General features: G+C 38.8%; 2 protein-coding genes across 2 annotated transcripts; one reads left to right on the forward strand and one right to left on the reverse strand.

Annotated features, from left to right (window-relative positions):
- Window positions 1–1060: 1060 nt before the first annotated feature.
- LOC144637519 (alpha-ketoglutarate-dependent dioxygenase alkB homolog 7, mitochondrial-like) lies at window positions 1061–6572 on the reverse strand. The gene is made up of 5 exons (XM_078496593.1): window positions 6236–6572; window positions 3994–4136; window positions 2433–2463; window positions 1895–2019; window positions 1061–1327 (listed from the first exon to the last, which is right to left on the reverse strand). The coding sequence occupies exons 1-5, from the start codon at window positions 6548–6550 to the stop codon at window positions 1210–1212; spliced, it is 732 nt and encodes a 243-aa protein (XP_078352719.1). The 5' UTR covers window positions 6551–6572; the 3' UTR covers window positions 1061–1209.
- Window positions 6573–6658: 86 nt separating this feature from the next.
- On the forward strand, window positions 6659–14851 carry LOC144639130 (uncharacterized). The gene is made up of 9 exons (XM_078498379.1): window positions 6659–6697; window positions 7135–7155; window positions 8046–8115; window positions 8640–8719; window positions 9541–9572; window positions 9988–10155; window positions 11366–12130; window positions 12961–13294; window positions 14081–14851. Exons 1-9 carry the CDS (start codon window positions 6672–6674, stop codon window positions 14643–14645), a joined length of 2061 nt encoding a protein of 686 aa, XP_078354505.1. The 5' UTR covers window positions 6659–6671; the 3' UTR covers window positions 14646–14851.
- The last annotated feature ends 909 nt before the right edge of the window (window positions 14852–15760 follow it).

Consider the following 15760-nt stretch of genomic DNA (forward strand, 5'->3'; position numbering starts at 1 on the left):
TGCTTTAAAAACTTGAAAAAACAGTGCTTAAATGTATTTTTCCAAGTTTTTAATATGGTCAGCGTTGCAAACACTCGAGAAGTGTACTTTACATGTACATGTACTGCTTTGTAATAGGAACTATAATTTTTACATCTTGATAAAATTTGTCTTTATTACTCTTTTTATGAATACATTAATTTTTGCTCAAATTGTTAAAAACGATAAATGATAACATAATTGTACATGTAGTAATTATCTATAGTCTTAATCTGTCTTATTGTTCAAATTATAGTTACATTGTAGCATACCAGTAAAGAAAATTGGCTGTAAAACATAAGTATGGTAAAAGTAAATAAAGATGGTAAATTTTAAGCTCAGTGATAAATTATGAAAATGAATTGTTCAACAATGACACAAGTATGGGACAAAGAAAAAATTTGAGTACTGACAGAAATCGAACCCATGGCCTCCCAGATACCGGTTGGGTGCACAAATACTACATGAATATTTTTAAAGAGCGCCAACTTCGAATAAGCACCACCCACCAAATGAGCACTGCAACCAAAACACTCAATTGAGTAAAAATGTTATGCTTTAAGCAGTGTAATACATTTGTGCTGAGTCAGCTTGTGTGCATGTACAATCTAAGGAAAAACATGGTGACTTGAGGTAAAATGGCTTGGCAATAGCAGCTGAACTTTTTTTATGGGTAATTAAGCTTACCGTAAATAATCTAATAAACGCTTGGGGCGTCTATTAAATTTTGGGGGTCCTAAGGGAGGCGCTAAATAGATATGAGGCGTTTATTAGAGAGAGGCGTTTATTTCACTTTAACTGTACCAACGCAAACAAAACAAATAGGATGCGTAGTTTGCTAGGGGTCTAAGATACATAACAGAGTTGATAAGTAGGAGAATAATCTAATCTGTGCTTATGCAAAACCTAGAGATGTCCGACTCAAACAAGAATTTAACTGTATTGCGTGATTTTACTCTGTGGAGCATTTCCATGGTTTTGAGATGATTCTTGGGAGGGGGCGTCTATAATTTAGACACGGGGCGTTTATTAGAGGGGGACGTCTAATACAAACTTTACACTTCAGGGGAGGCGTTTATTAGATATGAGGCGTATAAATATTTGAGAGTGGGCGTTTATTAGATCATTTACGGTATTATTTAGAACACAATGTCAGCATCTTTAAAACAATTATTTTTAATTCCAGTTATGTTAGGGCTGACATCTGAGAACCAGTGATATTCTTCTGTCTCTAGGAATGGTCTCTCCTTTCCAAACAGATTCTTCCTCTTTTAATATTTCATGAGTGAATTGATATCTTACAGCATCCCTAAAAAAATAATTGTTAAAAGTTTGATCAGTATTCAATGGTATAGTGAATAATATGTTTGTCAAACAAAAAGTAACAAGTAAATCTGCTATTTTTATTACTGAGTGTTTTCCCTTGGATGAGAAAGTTCAATGCATGTTGTCCTTAGTAATTTAATTGTTTCAGAAAACTCTCAAATTTGCCCAGTACCTATTGAATGAAGTATACGGCTGCATGAGTGAAAAGAGAGGCACTTTGGGGAAAATGGTTGAGCTTAAAGCAGATTGAATGCATTTGAAGGCCAGTGGCAAAGCCCTGATAAAACAATTATTGCCAGCATGCCTGTGATATTTTTGGAAATGCGGCTAAAATCATAGTTATCTAAGGCAGACTACAGTACATAAATTATTTGTCAACAATGTTCTTATTCTTATAAGAACATTTTTCTCACTGTGATCTTGAAAGAGCTACTGGCTTGCCTGTGAAGTTAAACTCAAGTTCGCAGGCATACCAACAGTAGACAAGCTAGGATAGTCTGATTTGAGTTGCATTATGGTAAGAAGCACAAATTTCAAGTTTAAACTATACTTTATTATGTAGAGTGATCTTGGTCTGAGAAGAGCATCCACTTTGACATTACAGAGCTTCTCGTGTTTGAATCGCATGACTGATGGTGACAGGAGACTTAGGCCAGATATTACAGCTCCGCAAAACTGAGAAGAAAAATATATATTACCTATTACAATCAACCATAATTTATGGGAGTACACACACATCATCAATAATCTATGTTTCGCAAAGAAATCATAACCCAATACTGCCAAAATGAGAATGTCTTTCTTAAAAATCTTACTCCTATTTAAGACTGCCCAAGTCAAAAATAATGCCACAAACATAAAAAAAAAAAACAAAGGAAATAGCCGATTCCCTCTATAGCGCGCGCCTGCAGGGAATCACGGTAGTTGTATTAATCAAACCATGCGCGAGATTTAGCAATGTGCATCATTGCTGAGTCTCGCGCATTGTTTGATGGATACAACTACCGTGATTCCCTTCAGGTGTGCGCTATAGAGGGAATCGGGCATTACCCAAAACAAATGAACAAAAAGCATACATGTCTACTTACCTTAATGCTGTCAATGTGAGGTTTAATATACCTAAAAATGTAAAACAAAATTAATTACATGTCATCTCTTAGATCAAGGATAGACATCTCATAGTTATTTGGTAAGGAAAAGTCTGCATCAGGCCAAGCAGATCCATCCTCGGAGAACCAGGGTTAGTTTGTGGGGGCAAAACAAAGGCAGAAAAATTTTTGTTGCTACAATTTCTTCTCAGTTTATTACTTTGTTTTGCCCCCACTTATTGCTTCTGGGTCTCGGAAGATGGAGCTTATCCTGGTTTCCATAGCATGAAGTGACTGGGTAAAAAAACCCACCCCCCTCCTGGATGGGATAACAGTCCACAAAGCTGTGCCCAAAGGCTGTTATGTAAGGAATCTTGGGTACCCAGCTCTAAAAAGCTTTTATGATAGTAAAGTTATCTTAGTCACCCAAAGGCAAAAGTAAGTCGCCTCAGGCACCCGGGTCCTGCTAGAGCACAGCCCTGGTCCAAAGCAGGGTTGCCCCCCAGCATTTATACCATGCCATAGAAAATACAGCCAATCAGAATACAGGAAAGCCGTTGTATATTCGACGGTATTCAACCCAACCTTCCCATCGTGCGCTGCGATCTTATTATCGATGAAATTTAGTAAGCGTATTTTCTATGGCATGGTATAAAATAGTTACACAACACTTTCTCGTGGTATTCTATGGAATATCCCACTTGTCACTTGTATTTTCTTCGTATACACACTCGCCTAAAGGCTCGTGTGTATACCGAGAAAATACAAGTGACTCGTGGGATATTCCATAGTATACCACTCGAAAGCGTTGCATAACTAATATTTAATTTGCTGGTACCCATTTCTACACCAAAGTGGAGAGAGGCACTATGAGAGTCAAGTGTCTAACCCAAAAACACAATGCAGTGACCCTGGCCAGGGTTCAGTGAGGGCTTGAATCCTGATCACTTGATCAGAGTCCAGCACACTTACCATTTTAGGCCACAGTGCTTCACTCTTATTGTTAGCCTGAAGCAATAACCACCAGACTAGAAACTTTCTAAAGCTTCAGAATAATAATTTGACTTAGGTTATGATATTAAGCTTGTCAATACCCAATTCCCTCTATGAGACTTGCATGCAGAGAATCATGGTAGATGTATTCATCATGCCAAAACATGTTCAAGATTTGACACGTGCCCCTGAATACAACTATTGAGTTCCAGCGTGCACATCTCATAAAGGGAATTGGGATTTGTTATTCAGTCAATAATTTTGGTAACACTTTATAAAAGAAATAAAAAACGCGCCCGAGTGCATTATTGAGTTTTAAAATCACACGAGAGAAGTGCATAGAGAAGCACGAGTGCTTATATAACTCAATAATGCACGAGGAACAAGTTTTTTATTTCTTTTATGAAAATGTTAAAGAAATTGTACGCGCTAAAACTCGTGACGTAAGCAGCATGCATTATAACTGGATAAAGCACATGCATGATGTGGGACTATAATGAGTTCGAATTTACCATTCACAGCGCCAGCAATTCCTCCATCATTTTATAATGCCAAATACAGTACCTACCCAGCTTTATCCAAGTCCAATACATGAACATGGGGTAACAGCTCCAAGTCTGATCGAAATGCCGCATCTCGAATTCTCTGGAATATTGACAAAGACTCATGACTCCATCTTGATTTTTCTGTTTCCCTGTAACCATGGATTGCCTAAAATAAGAATTACAAGATACCACTAGTTGTACCTATCGGTAAGTGCCAACGAGCGAAATTCTTGTGTAATATGCGAATAAAGTGCTATTTCTCTGGTGTTCATAAATGACACAGGCTTGATAGCCTGCGTAGCAGGAGCCGTAGTTTCCATCGCGCGTATTCTCGTGATCGCGCACTCTTTTAAACAATAAACACACTAAAAAACGTACACAGATGTCTGCTACGCAGGCTACGTGTTTGACAGATTGATAACTCTTGACAAATCTTTCTTTTCAACGTTAAAATTTCACAAAAGGTAGGCAATAAATGAGGTTTAATCACTGATTTTTAAATACAACAAGCGATGGTTAAAATGTTTCCGTCCACAAAAGTGATAGTTGCATTTCAAGAACTTCTTATAAATCAAGTCCCAAAATCAAAACTGCTAAGATGCGTTTTTAAAAATAATTTTCAGTAATCAGAGACAGTAATGCACGGGTCAGATTTCAGTCTCGCATGGGAAGTGTCATGTTCAGTCACGCAAAACTTGAAAAATTTGAACAGAAAACAAAACTTGAAAGGTCAAGGATTATTTGGAGACAAAACTTTTATTCAAGTTAACATTACATTTGCCGTTAGAAGCAAAAAACGCTTGACTTTCTTGTTTGTATGACATGCAGTAATATTAAGCCTGGTTTTCACTAGCGACGCACTGGCAAGCACAAACGCAAGCATAAGTAGTTCGAGTCAAGTGAAAACGAACGTCGACATAAGCACAAGCACATTAGCATAAGAATATTATGTTTACAAGTTAGAAGGCTCCGTTCTCCCTGCAAATATTGTGGCAGAAACTCTCTCTCCTCTACTCGTGTGACGAAGAAAGTGAAAGCGACTAATAAAGGAGAAAAACGAAACATTTGGGATTATAAATATTTTTAAAGAAAGCATTCGTCTCCGTTTTTTCCGCTACTCGAGTCCGCGCTTGGGCCTTTTTGTTTTTTTTGTCTACACTTCTCCGAACATTCTCGAAAAACGTTTGTCAAAATCAACCGCGGCCTCTGCGACTTTGTTCAAATGCTGGAACGAGTACTTTAATTGGCTATACACGGCTAGACGTAAACAATTTTCTTGTGCTTATGCGATGTTTGTTTTCACACGAACGCAAGCACAAGCGCAAGCACAAGAAAAGGAAAAATTTTGATCCGTGTGCTTGTGCTTGCGCTTGTGCTTTTGCTTGCGTCGATGCCGTTTTCACGATGAAATAAGAGCTGTTATGCTTGTGCTTGTGCTTGCGCTTGTGCTTGCGTCGCTAGTGAAAACCAGGCTTTAGTGAGCGTCGCTTTGTATTGATGTTATTCCTACGTGGAGCGAAAATGCGTGCCAAATAAAATATAAACGGTATTTGTTTGTATTGATGTTATTCCTACGCGGAGCGAAAATGCGTGCCAAATAAAATATAAACGGTATTTGATTTGGAATAAATCATCGGTCAAACAATTACTATAAACACAATCAACACTAAAAGGTAGCATTTAACCGACTTCAGCATTCTCATAAGTTAAGAAAACTCTATTTGAAGTCAACAGTCCGCTTTTGATTTTCATGTCTCTCTTCGATCGTAAATCAAAGGACTCCAAAGTAGAAAGATTATTTCATCGCTTTGAAGACCTTGATGTTCATTTTTTCGGCGGTCGAATATTCTGTAGGGGATTCTCTTTCGATTTATAATTTCCTAAAGGTGTATTGATCGGTAAAGGGATAAATTACCACATTGAAAATTTTAACAGCGAGCCGCGTGGACACCATTTTGGACATTTGCTCTGTAGCAAGGAGTGAGAGACTGAGAACCAGTTGGGAAGAACAATACAACCCAAATATGGGGTTTACTTACACCCAAATATGGTAAAAAAAAAAAGTCCCTTACGCAGAACTTAAGATTTTCTCTGCCTATACACTCATACGCACATGGCTCTATGATTCTGCCGCCTCGACAGCCTCGCCTCTTGGCTCGGCTGTCTCGTTGGCAATTATGTGCCTGCATGTATATTTAGGGGGTGGGGGTAGGGGTGTTTGCTGTGCTAGGGGACACGAAGTGATTGTGCAGTCATGAAACTTACATCATCCCAGTGATCAAACTGATACTTTTGTCTTTTTAAGTATGGTTCGGCCTCCTTTAACAGCAAGAATTCCTCTTCTTTAGTAATAAAATCTTCTCGAACTTCTAAATTCCCGTCGACCAGATCTTGTACATTCTCCAACTCTTCCACACTGCAGCCATCTGTGATAAAAGAGATCCTGCTCTCCTCTTCTCTCAGATTAGTAGCTCTACTAGATAAGTACCTAGTAAAATACCTCGAAGATTTTGCGTGAATGGAAGAAAATCGCGAAGAAAAAAGCGATTTACACAAGTTTACTGCAGTTCTGTCCGCCATATTGTATTTTTAAATTACCGCTGTTCGTGAAGACCGTGGTTCGTGCGAATTGGTCACATGATTGCCATGTCTATATAAGGTAGTGGATTCGCGGGAGAGAAGACGGCGGGAAGGTTTAAAGATGGAGGCTGCAGCTGCTGCTGAAAGGTATGTCAGATCGTAAATTTTACAATTGAGGCTAATGTCGCTTGTAAATATTTAAATAAGCACAGTTTTCTCAGTTACTAGCTAATCAACAGTGTAGTTTTCAAGCGCTTACGATTCACGGAGCGTGGCGAAATGTACACATTTGTACAAAACTGTCAATGCGCGAACTCGCCGACTCAAAAGCGTTTAACTTTGTTTTTTTTTCTTGCGATTTCTTTTTGTTCTCGTTATGTGTTATTTCGGCTAGATTTTGAAGTGAACTAACTTATCAGAATCTAGAATTCTGTTGGAAAGGTTTAAAATCTTCGCTGACTTGTGAGCTTGTTTCTGTTGCCCTCACGTGCAAATATTTATGTATTCCATGATTCTTGACGCTTGGGTATCAGGCTACTTTTGTTATTTATTAGTTAATTGCAACTTGATCTCTTTAATTTCAGGAAGGCTAACGGATTCTGCAGGTAATCTTCATTGTTTTATATTAGTTATTGTCGTTGAGCCATGAATTAAATTTCTTCTCATCTATATCATGAAGGAACACAAAAATTTCCAGAATTTTTATTTGTGAATTTGAGATTGAAACAGGTAATGAGGTAAGAACAAGTTTTGCCTTTTGATAGCACAGATCCTCAACTGTGTCGGTAGATTGATCTTGCCTGAATAACTGACTGACCCTTTGACAGGCTGATGACAGTTACACAAATCAAAATGGATATGATTTTTTAATAAACTGCAGTACAATAAAAAATAGTGATATTACAGTTATTGATTGATTGATCGATTGATTGATTGATTGATAGATATTAGGCTAATAAATTTATAGAATATATCAAGTGGACAAAATAACTGATTGATTAAGGTATAAGTGGAAGATTGATAGATTTATCTATTGATTGATTGGCTGGTTTTTATGATAATGCGGTTACAACTGGGTTGAAGTAGAATTCATCACAATTTGACTACAACTACAGTAGAACCCTTCCTTACGACTATCTTGCTATTTTAACCATATTTTGACCTGAAGAAAAGATCAGTCAGTGAACACTTTGTTATTATAAACCAGATTTTTGTGATTGGAGTCACTTCTCTACTTGGTTTTCTGAACAATATGTGTCCTTGATTGCTTCTTTGTTTATTAAACAACCCATTTACAAGAAATAAAAAGAAATAGTTACAATGATTTGTCCTTTTGGAAAGATTTCCGCAGAGCACCCTACATTAATTATGCATACAAATATTCCATATAATCCTTCACACACGAACGGCAGTCATGAACAGAACAAGAGTTACAAAATTGTATGCATAATTAATGTAGGGTACTCTGCGGAAATCTTGCCGTCCTTTTTATCAGGTACTACATACGTGGAGAATGCAGAGAGGGTAATAACTGTAGATTTTCACACGACAGCAGAGATGTTCCTGTAAGTATTTCCAACAGTTTTCTCTGATTTAAAACCTAAATCCTGATTTTTTAACATTTATGACCATTTCACTTAATATTTAATAAAGAAAGTAATTTTTCAAGCCAAGTGTGTTATCAGTGGCAGCAATAATTTTTGTTCCTGTTTCTGTAGCACAAAGCAATCACTGAGCAATAAGAGTGTTGTACTCCCCCTGAAGGCCATGCATTTTGCCCCTCCCCTCCTCTGTGCAATGTTGACTATTAACTTTTCATGTGACAGAAGTTTTCATTTTTCTATTTTTTCCAACATTGAAATGGGAATGTGGGTGCTGGAATATATTTTTGTAGGTTTTATGTCATGTGTTAATGCTTTTTCCCATGAAATTTACCCAATGTATGTGCAGAGAGGGGGCAATGAATCTGGAGTTCAACACACATCACATCTCTCCTCCAATGAAGTTCAGTGATTATATTAGAAAAACTGTGCAGGGTTATAATAAAAATGACTAAAAAATTTATCATTACAAACAACTCTTTCCCCAGGTTTGTCACTATTACCAGGAAGGACGTTGTTTGTTTGGAAAAGACTGTTGGTACAATCACCCTGATGAACAGATGTTCATGTAAGTTTTAAATTGTTAGCTTATACCACAGGCCTGCAATGCATGCAAAGGGCTACAGCAACCTCCCAGGAGGGAGGGGGAGGGGGGAGAGAGCTACTGAAAAATATTTTATATGCCAGGCTCTGCCCCTAGGTCCAAACGCTTACCCTTTCTAAGCTGTTTTGACAGAAAATGTCATTTTATATACCTTTGACAGAAAATGTCATTTTATATACCTTTGACAAAAATATCATTTTATATACCTTTGACAGAAAATGGAAACCTTTTCACATACCCAAAGTAGGGAAACTGCATCTATTTTCTAAACTTTACACATCAATAGCCCCTTAAAATACTAATAAAGATTTATCAACCAGTTGGTGGGTCTGTTCCCCTGGGGGTACTACATTGTACACGCTATACGGGTTTGTTCCACTAGGTGGGGTCCCATTTTTGACGCTCCAAGTCTGCAGTTGGGCTCCAATTTTGATCTTTTTGTCTAAGATAGGGTCACTGAATGGGGAAAAATCATGTTATCATTCTGCTTAACTAAAGCAAGTTGTTTTGAAATGTGCAAATATAAATAGTACCTGTAGATGTTGTAGTATTGTGGAGAAAAGGTTAAAAAACATCCCCTTTACTTCTGGTTTGAAAAGGGGTATACAATTTCACTTTTCAGTCTGAGATCAGGTAACCATTTGAGGGTTTGTATTTTTGGTCTGATATAGGTTAGTGGTTCGATCGTGATCCCCGTTAAGCGCCCCCACCCAAGTCCCCCCCCCACTCATCCCTGGGTCTGTTCAAGGTATTTTAATTGTTGATGATTTTTTTTATGTTTTAAGGCCTGCTGTTCACCCACCTATAGCTGTATTTGGTAAGTAATTTTTACAGGATAGTTTACCAATGTAATAAGTTCAAAAAAAATCACAGAGGGCAAGTTTTTGTCCCTTATACGACTAGAAAAAAATTGATGGACTGAACAGTCCAATGTAACATTGCGTAGTATAAAGCCCTCTTTTAAAACATTATGCAAATATTGGTGTTAAGCTGCTGGGGCGGGGGGGGGGGGAGGCTGGGCATAGAAGGGGGATTTGACAGCACTTTTCTGCCCGTAGTGGGGACTTTTGACCGTTTTAATGGACTTTTTTTATTGAAGTTTAGTGACTCTTTTGAACATCCACAAATGCCCTGGGGTTGGGCATTTGAATAGAAAACCTCAGCTGAGTTCCCGACCTATGCCCGACCTCCCGCTCCTGTGGCTTAACATTGATAGGTGCATTATTCTTCAGATATTTGCCCTGTGGGGCCAGGAGGCAATCTGAACCTATTGCTGGCTGCTGCTGTGGCTGGCGCTCAAACAGATGACGACAATAGCAGTAGTGATGAGGACCGTGAACGAGATCCGCTGACCCTGGGTGAGGCCATGGAACTGTGGACTAAGCACAAGAAACGAAATGGTAAGAAGACACTGTTAGAGCCTTTTCTTACGACTTGGATGTTCAAAGTAGGAGAAATGGGTGGAACAGGAGGGCGGGAGCATGGAAGTTACTGGGCGAGAACTTTATGGAAGGCGGCAGAAAACAGGGCAGGAAGCAGGATTCCTAAGGTTGTGAGAACGAAATTTTGGAACATTGTACAGTACTTTGCAAAAGAACTAGCAAAAAGAGGCGGGAACTGGGAGTAAACGCCATTTTAAAGTGGGGATAAGTGTTAACAAAACAAAACTATAAAGTTAATACTCTTTTTCTTTGGTCATCGTAGTTTAACTAAAAGTAACACACAAACTGCGGTGTCAGATGAACATTACGGACAAACGCATTGTTAGAAAAAAAAATAGACCTTTAGGAGTCCCATTTCGTGTACAGATTATCTTTTAATTACTAGTTTGCACAATTTGTTTTGTGCAAATTGTTTTTTCGTTGTATTTTTTTTTTCATCATCTGTTGTTCGTCATCTGTCATTCCTATCGTTTTTTTTAATTTAAATTTAGTTGTACACCGTACTTTCATTTTAACGGTTACTTCTAGCTTCTGAAGATGTATGTTGAAACATTTGAAACGTCTAGTAAAAGGTCTATTTTTTTCTTGCAATGCGTTTGTCCGTAATTTTAATCACCGCAGTTTGCGTGTTATTTTTAGTTAAAACAAAACTATGCTATCCACGGAAAAGCGTTATCCACCCTTTGAACCTCCAAAGTGAGAAAACAACCGAGCAACCGAACAACCGAGAAAAGCTATACCTAAATTATGATCTCATTCTCACTTTCTTGCCATTTCTTATTGAGGCCCAATTCACACTATTAACGCGCTTTCAAAAGCCTCGTGTTTTAATAACAACAAGGGTCTGTCATGAGGCGTGCACGCGTAAAAGTTCGGCGAGCCACACGTTCTCAAAAGTCTCCATCTTTACCTGTCCATACCAAAACGATAAGAAGCGTTTTCAAAATTATCCTTTTTCGATTAAAATGAACAGGGTTTTTATCGTTTTAGTGTGGACGATTGGGGAAAACGTACCAAAAGGCCTTTTTAAACGAAAATGTCGGCTAGTCGTCCGCCACTCCCCCCGCCCCCCTCGGGAGGGGAGAGGGGGACTACGGTGTGGAGGCAGCTGGTACTTCAGACCAACTGAAGACCGGGCCTGAATGTCTTTATTCATATTTTATTACAGAGAGTAAGTTATCAAATGAAGAAAAAACAGAAGCAGATAGTGAAGAATCCAGTAACGATTCAAGCACGTCCGATTGCCTGGAAAAACACGTCCATGAATTCTTTCACGAGCTGAGAAACTACGATATGACCTCATGGGACATCGATTCCGTGTACAAGCTTGTATCCAACCTGGCCGAGCTTACCATTAAAGAATTTGACGAATTCAACATCGCCCTGAGTTTAATCCTAGGAGAGACAATTCGACACTGGCGCCCTACAGCAAGCGACACTGCAGAATTGTTTCTGAGGATCTCTGAAAAAGATGACGCGGATCTCACTAGCTTGATTCTTACGCTCTGTAATGCGCCTGTGAGGGTGAAATTTTTGGAGAGCCACGTCGCGTGTATTCTGACTGCCGCGCAAAGAAAATTCACCAAAGAGTGGACTTCAGAGGCCATAGGGAAGCTGTTACAAGATGTCGAAGAAAACGGCTTCAATATCGATGCTACCGAGGTTTTTCACCGTATGGGGAAAGAACTGGACGACCCAGAGACATTGGGGCAGCTTGTTCGGGAATATCTCGTGGCGACCGGAGAGAAAGATTCGTTTAATTGCAGATGCAAAACTGCCGAATGTGAATGTCCGGTTGCAGTTGACGAAGGAATTGCTTTCATCGTCTTCGCGGGTCTGGAAAGGAAGATGAACTGGGATGAAGAAAGCAAGCTGAAGTTTTTCAGAAGCGCGACTGACACCTTGTGGACGCCTGACGTTTTAACCGAATTAGGTAATTTTATTTAAAAATGCACTTTTTTTTCTAAAGATAGAGCGATTTATTGAGAGTCGAAAGTAATCACGTGTTCGCTTGGATTTTCCGTAAAAAAGCTCTTGTCACAAGCTACTAACCAATCAGGGGACACACGCTGTTTATTCAACCAATCAGGTACAAAACCGAAATCAAATGTGACACCTGATACACTTTTCCCGCGCTTGACAAGGTGGGGGGGGGGGGGGGGGGGAGGGGGTTTCCCTGCGCTTGGCACTGGTTCCTAATTTTCCCGCGCTTGGCAAAAGTTCCATACTTTTCCGCGCTTGGCACAGGTAACAGGATTTTGCTTCGACTTTAGATTGGCTCATTGCATTGGTTGCTTTTGTTTCGATTGGCTAGATGGAAGTAACCGTTTTTTTTTTTCAGCATTAGAGCGATTTTCGATTGGGTGACGTAAAGCCAAAACCAACTCATGTCAACCACTTATAAAGGAAACAGATAATCCAGTGAACCAATCAAAAAGGGAAGCAAACACGTGTAGCCTGCGCAAAGCGCGGGAAGAAGCGAGTCAGGTCACGATTGCCGATTTTTGTTTTAATTTGATTGGTTAATTGAGAAAATGGCGCGGACTTTCTAAACCAAACCACAAAGCGTAGTAATGCAAAACCAAAGCAAATGCGAATTACTTTCGACGCTCAAATGAAAATCGCTCTATACAAAACCACTCTATAAACTGGAAAGTTACATGAAACTGAGATAATAAAGCTGGCGAAAGAAGAGCGTTTTATGAATTTAACTTAGAAATGTAGGGTGACTAATGTATTTTATTTTCATTTTATCTTCTTAAGGTGAACTTTTCAGCATTAAGGATCCCGTGAAAGTCTGCCATCCCCGAGTAGACAAACGCCTTAACTGGAACGCCAAGGAATTCGTCAGCGCTGAAGATCTTACCACTGCAGAAAAACCATACAAGAAAGCAAACAACCAGAGAAAGTTTATGTGCAAAGGAGCAAGGTGCTCGAACCAGCCTAAAAGAGGCTGCGACTTCGACATGTGTGGACGGTGTTGTAAGAAGGTTGCGGAGCCTTGCTCTGTCCACGAGGATGCGTTCAGTGTGTTTGATCCCCCTTCGTTTCAACAGAATTACAGCTTTTATAAGATCGAGCCCAAAGCCTTTTTTAGGTTTGTAGATTTTTTTTAACTTACGTAGTGTCTCGGCCATTTCGCTTCGGTTGGGTTGAGATTCCCAGAGGCTGGGAAGAGGAAGTGTTCTGTTGCTTTTTAACTTGGTGGTAATGTTTGTTGCACGATGGAAATACGAGAATTGCGAGTGCTATTCGCAAGATATCAGTAATGGAAGCCCTGTTAAAGAAAATAATGCCGGCAGTCCCTGATCTGAACGCGCGTTTTCTTATGAGCCATTTCGGATCAATTTAGGTTTCTGGGAAACTGCTCACCTACCCCTCCCCAAACCTAACATTAACCCTTACTTATCGCTTTGGGCAAAATGTTAGGTTTGGGGAGGGGTAGGTGAGCAGTTTCCCAGAAACCTAAATTGATCCGCCATTTCTTACTAAATTCAGTAGTTTTCGAGCGTGAGTGTTTTTTAGATAGTCAGCTGCGCCTCTTTGACTATTTCCACGTAGAATACTCGAGTTTGTAGTGTAATTGCTAAATTAATCGTAATTTGAGCTTTTTAGTCTTTAATTCCGTTTTTAATCTTGTCATGCGCATTTGAACATTTTTTCAAATTGAACATTATAAATGTCATCATCATCATCATCATCATTATAGTCAATGATCAGGAGAACCAATTAGTGTTTACCAATGGCAAATAAATAATATTTAAAATGTAGTTAGCAAAAAAATAGTTCACAATTGATCAGTTATGCCGTTTTAACTTGGTGACAAAGAAAAGCTTTTCTTGTCCATATTTTAATCTAAAATTTTTTTGTTTATTATTTATAGCTCCAGAGACGATCTTGAAAACATTGGCAGTCTTCTTACACCGTTTCGAAGCATCACGTTTGGTTCAGACTTCTCTGTGCACGACGAAGACGTCATTAAAGCCGTGGACCTCTGCAAGGACAGTTTAGTGGTCCTAGAACTTGGTTCCTCGAACACAGGGGCTGGCGTATGGCTATCAGACACGGCCGTGTATCACATTGCAAACAACTGTCCCAATCTGCGCAAACTCCGTTTGGAGTCCGTCACGGGAGCCACCGATAACGCGGTTATTAACGTCATGTTTAATTGCCCGCTACTGGAGGAGCTCGAAGTCAGCGGTCACGATCGCAGCTCAGGCTCCTTAACAGATGAATGCATCAAGCGCTTGTTCGACTTGAGTGTCTTACCAAACCTGAAAGGCTTGATTATCACTGATCAAATGCGCGTGCGCCATGATGTGGTGTACCGACTGCGCAGGCGTCGACCCAAGTTGAAGATCATAGCCGGGGAGACTGATAGCGACAGTGTGGCGCATTCGATGATTCTAGGAATGATGGGAATGTCTTATGGAGACGGACTTTACTAACAACTGAAAGAAGTCGTGCTAACTTTGAGGCTACGTTTAGAATGAGGCACCACTCACAAGAAAAGTAATTGTCAACAAGGAATTTGTCAGTGGTGTGGAATATGCGGCCCCAAGGCTCAGAGATAATTCGGGATCAAATTTCAAATTTCAGTCAGCTTACAAATGTGTCTAATTGTTAGAGCTCTATAAGACGCTTACAAGTTTTGTTTTCGTTGTGCAATATGATGCTTAAAAGTTAATTCAGATATACATACATAGGCTAGGATTGCGTGAAATGCATACAAAAAGTTTATAGTTTTTCTTCGAATATTTATTACAATATTGGTGTGAATATTAAATTATTTAAATATCTATTGGAGTTTATATTATAATATTAGAGTGATTTATATAAGAATGGTATAATTTGTTAAATGCCGAGTTGTTCAAATTAAGAGTCGCATTTTGTACTTGTTATAATTATATTATATTAATATCATTATAGAGTGATATTAATAACATCAATGTAAGAATAGAGCAGTTTTCAATTGAGTGTCGTAAAACCAAAACCAAAGTAATTACTCTAGCCAATCACAAAGAACACAGACAATCCAGTAAACCAATCAAAACTCGAAGAAAATACATGAAGCCGGCACGAAGCGCGGGAAAACGTGCGCGAGCGCGTCATGATTGGTTTTGGTTTTACTTCTGATTGGCTGAGAAAGTGGCGCGAAATTTTTAAACCAATCACTAAGCGTAGTAAACGCTAAACCAATGCAAACGCAAATTACTTTCGACACTCAAGTGAAAACCGCTCTAATATCATTTGTTTCAATACCAATTTGTCCTTATTAAGGGTATCCATTTGCATTATAATATATAAATATTAAACCGTCATATTATATTCTATATTATAGTATTAGAGTGATATTCATAGTGTCTATGCTGGAGTTATAATTTATATTTAAATGCCAATTTGTCCAAATTAAGAGTGTCTATATGCATTATTATATAATAGTCAGTTTTGCATCGTTATAAAATCAATAGGAGTGATTTTCATAATATCCATGTAGGAATAATATACATTTACAAGAGAAAATTTTGCTCAATGTCAATTTGCTCAATTTAAGAGCGTCTTT

The sequence above is a fragment of the Oculina patagonica genome, chromosome 14, assembly GCF_052425735.1.
Source record: "Oculina patagonica isolate OP01 chromosome 14, crgOcupat, whole genome shotgun sequence".
Lineage (NCBI taxonomy): Eukaryota > Metazoa > Cnidaria > Anthozoa > Scleractinia > Oculinidae > Oculina > Oculina patagonica.

Bases quoted from the DNA above. Each gene is read 5' to 3' on its own strand.
- LOC144639130 (XM_078498379.1), top strand. From the start codon at position 6,672: ATGGAGGCTGCAGCTGCTGCTGAAAG. The intron at 7,156-8,045 runs GTAATCTTCATT...CCTTTTTATCAG, and splicing joins AAGGCTAACGGATTCTGCAG to GTACTACATACGTGGAGAAT. The intron at 9,573-9,987 runs GTAAGTAATTTT...ATTATTCTTCAG, and splicing joins CCCACCTATAGCTGTATTTG to ATATTTGCCCTGTGGGGCCA.
- LOC144637519 (XM_078496593.1), bottom strand. From the start codon at position 6,550: ATGGCGGACAGAACTGCAGTAAACTTGTGTAAATCGCTTTTTTCTTCG. The intron at 2,464-3,993 runs GTAGGTACTGTA...TTACATTTTTAG, and splicing joins TTGGACTTGGATAAAGCTGG to GTATATTAAACCTCACATTG. The intron at 2,020-2,432 runs GTAAGTAGACAT...TTTTCTTCTCAG, and splicing joins CTCACATTGACAGCATTAAG to TTTTGCGGAGCTGTAATATC.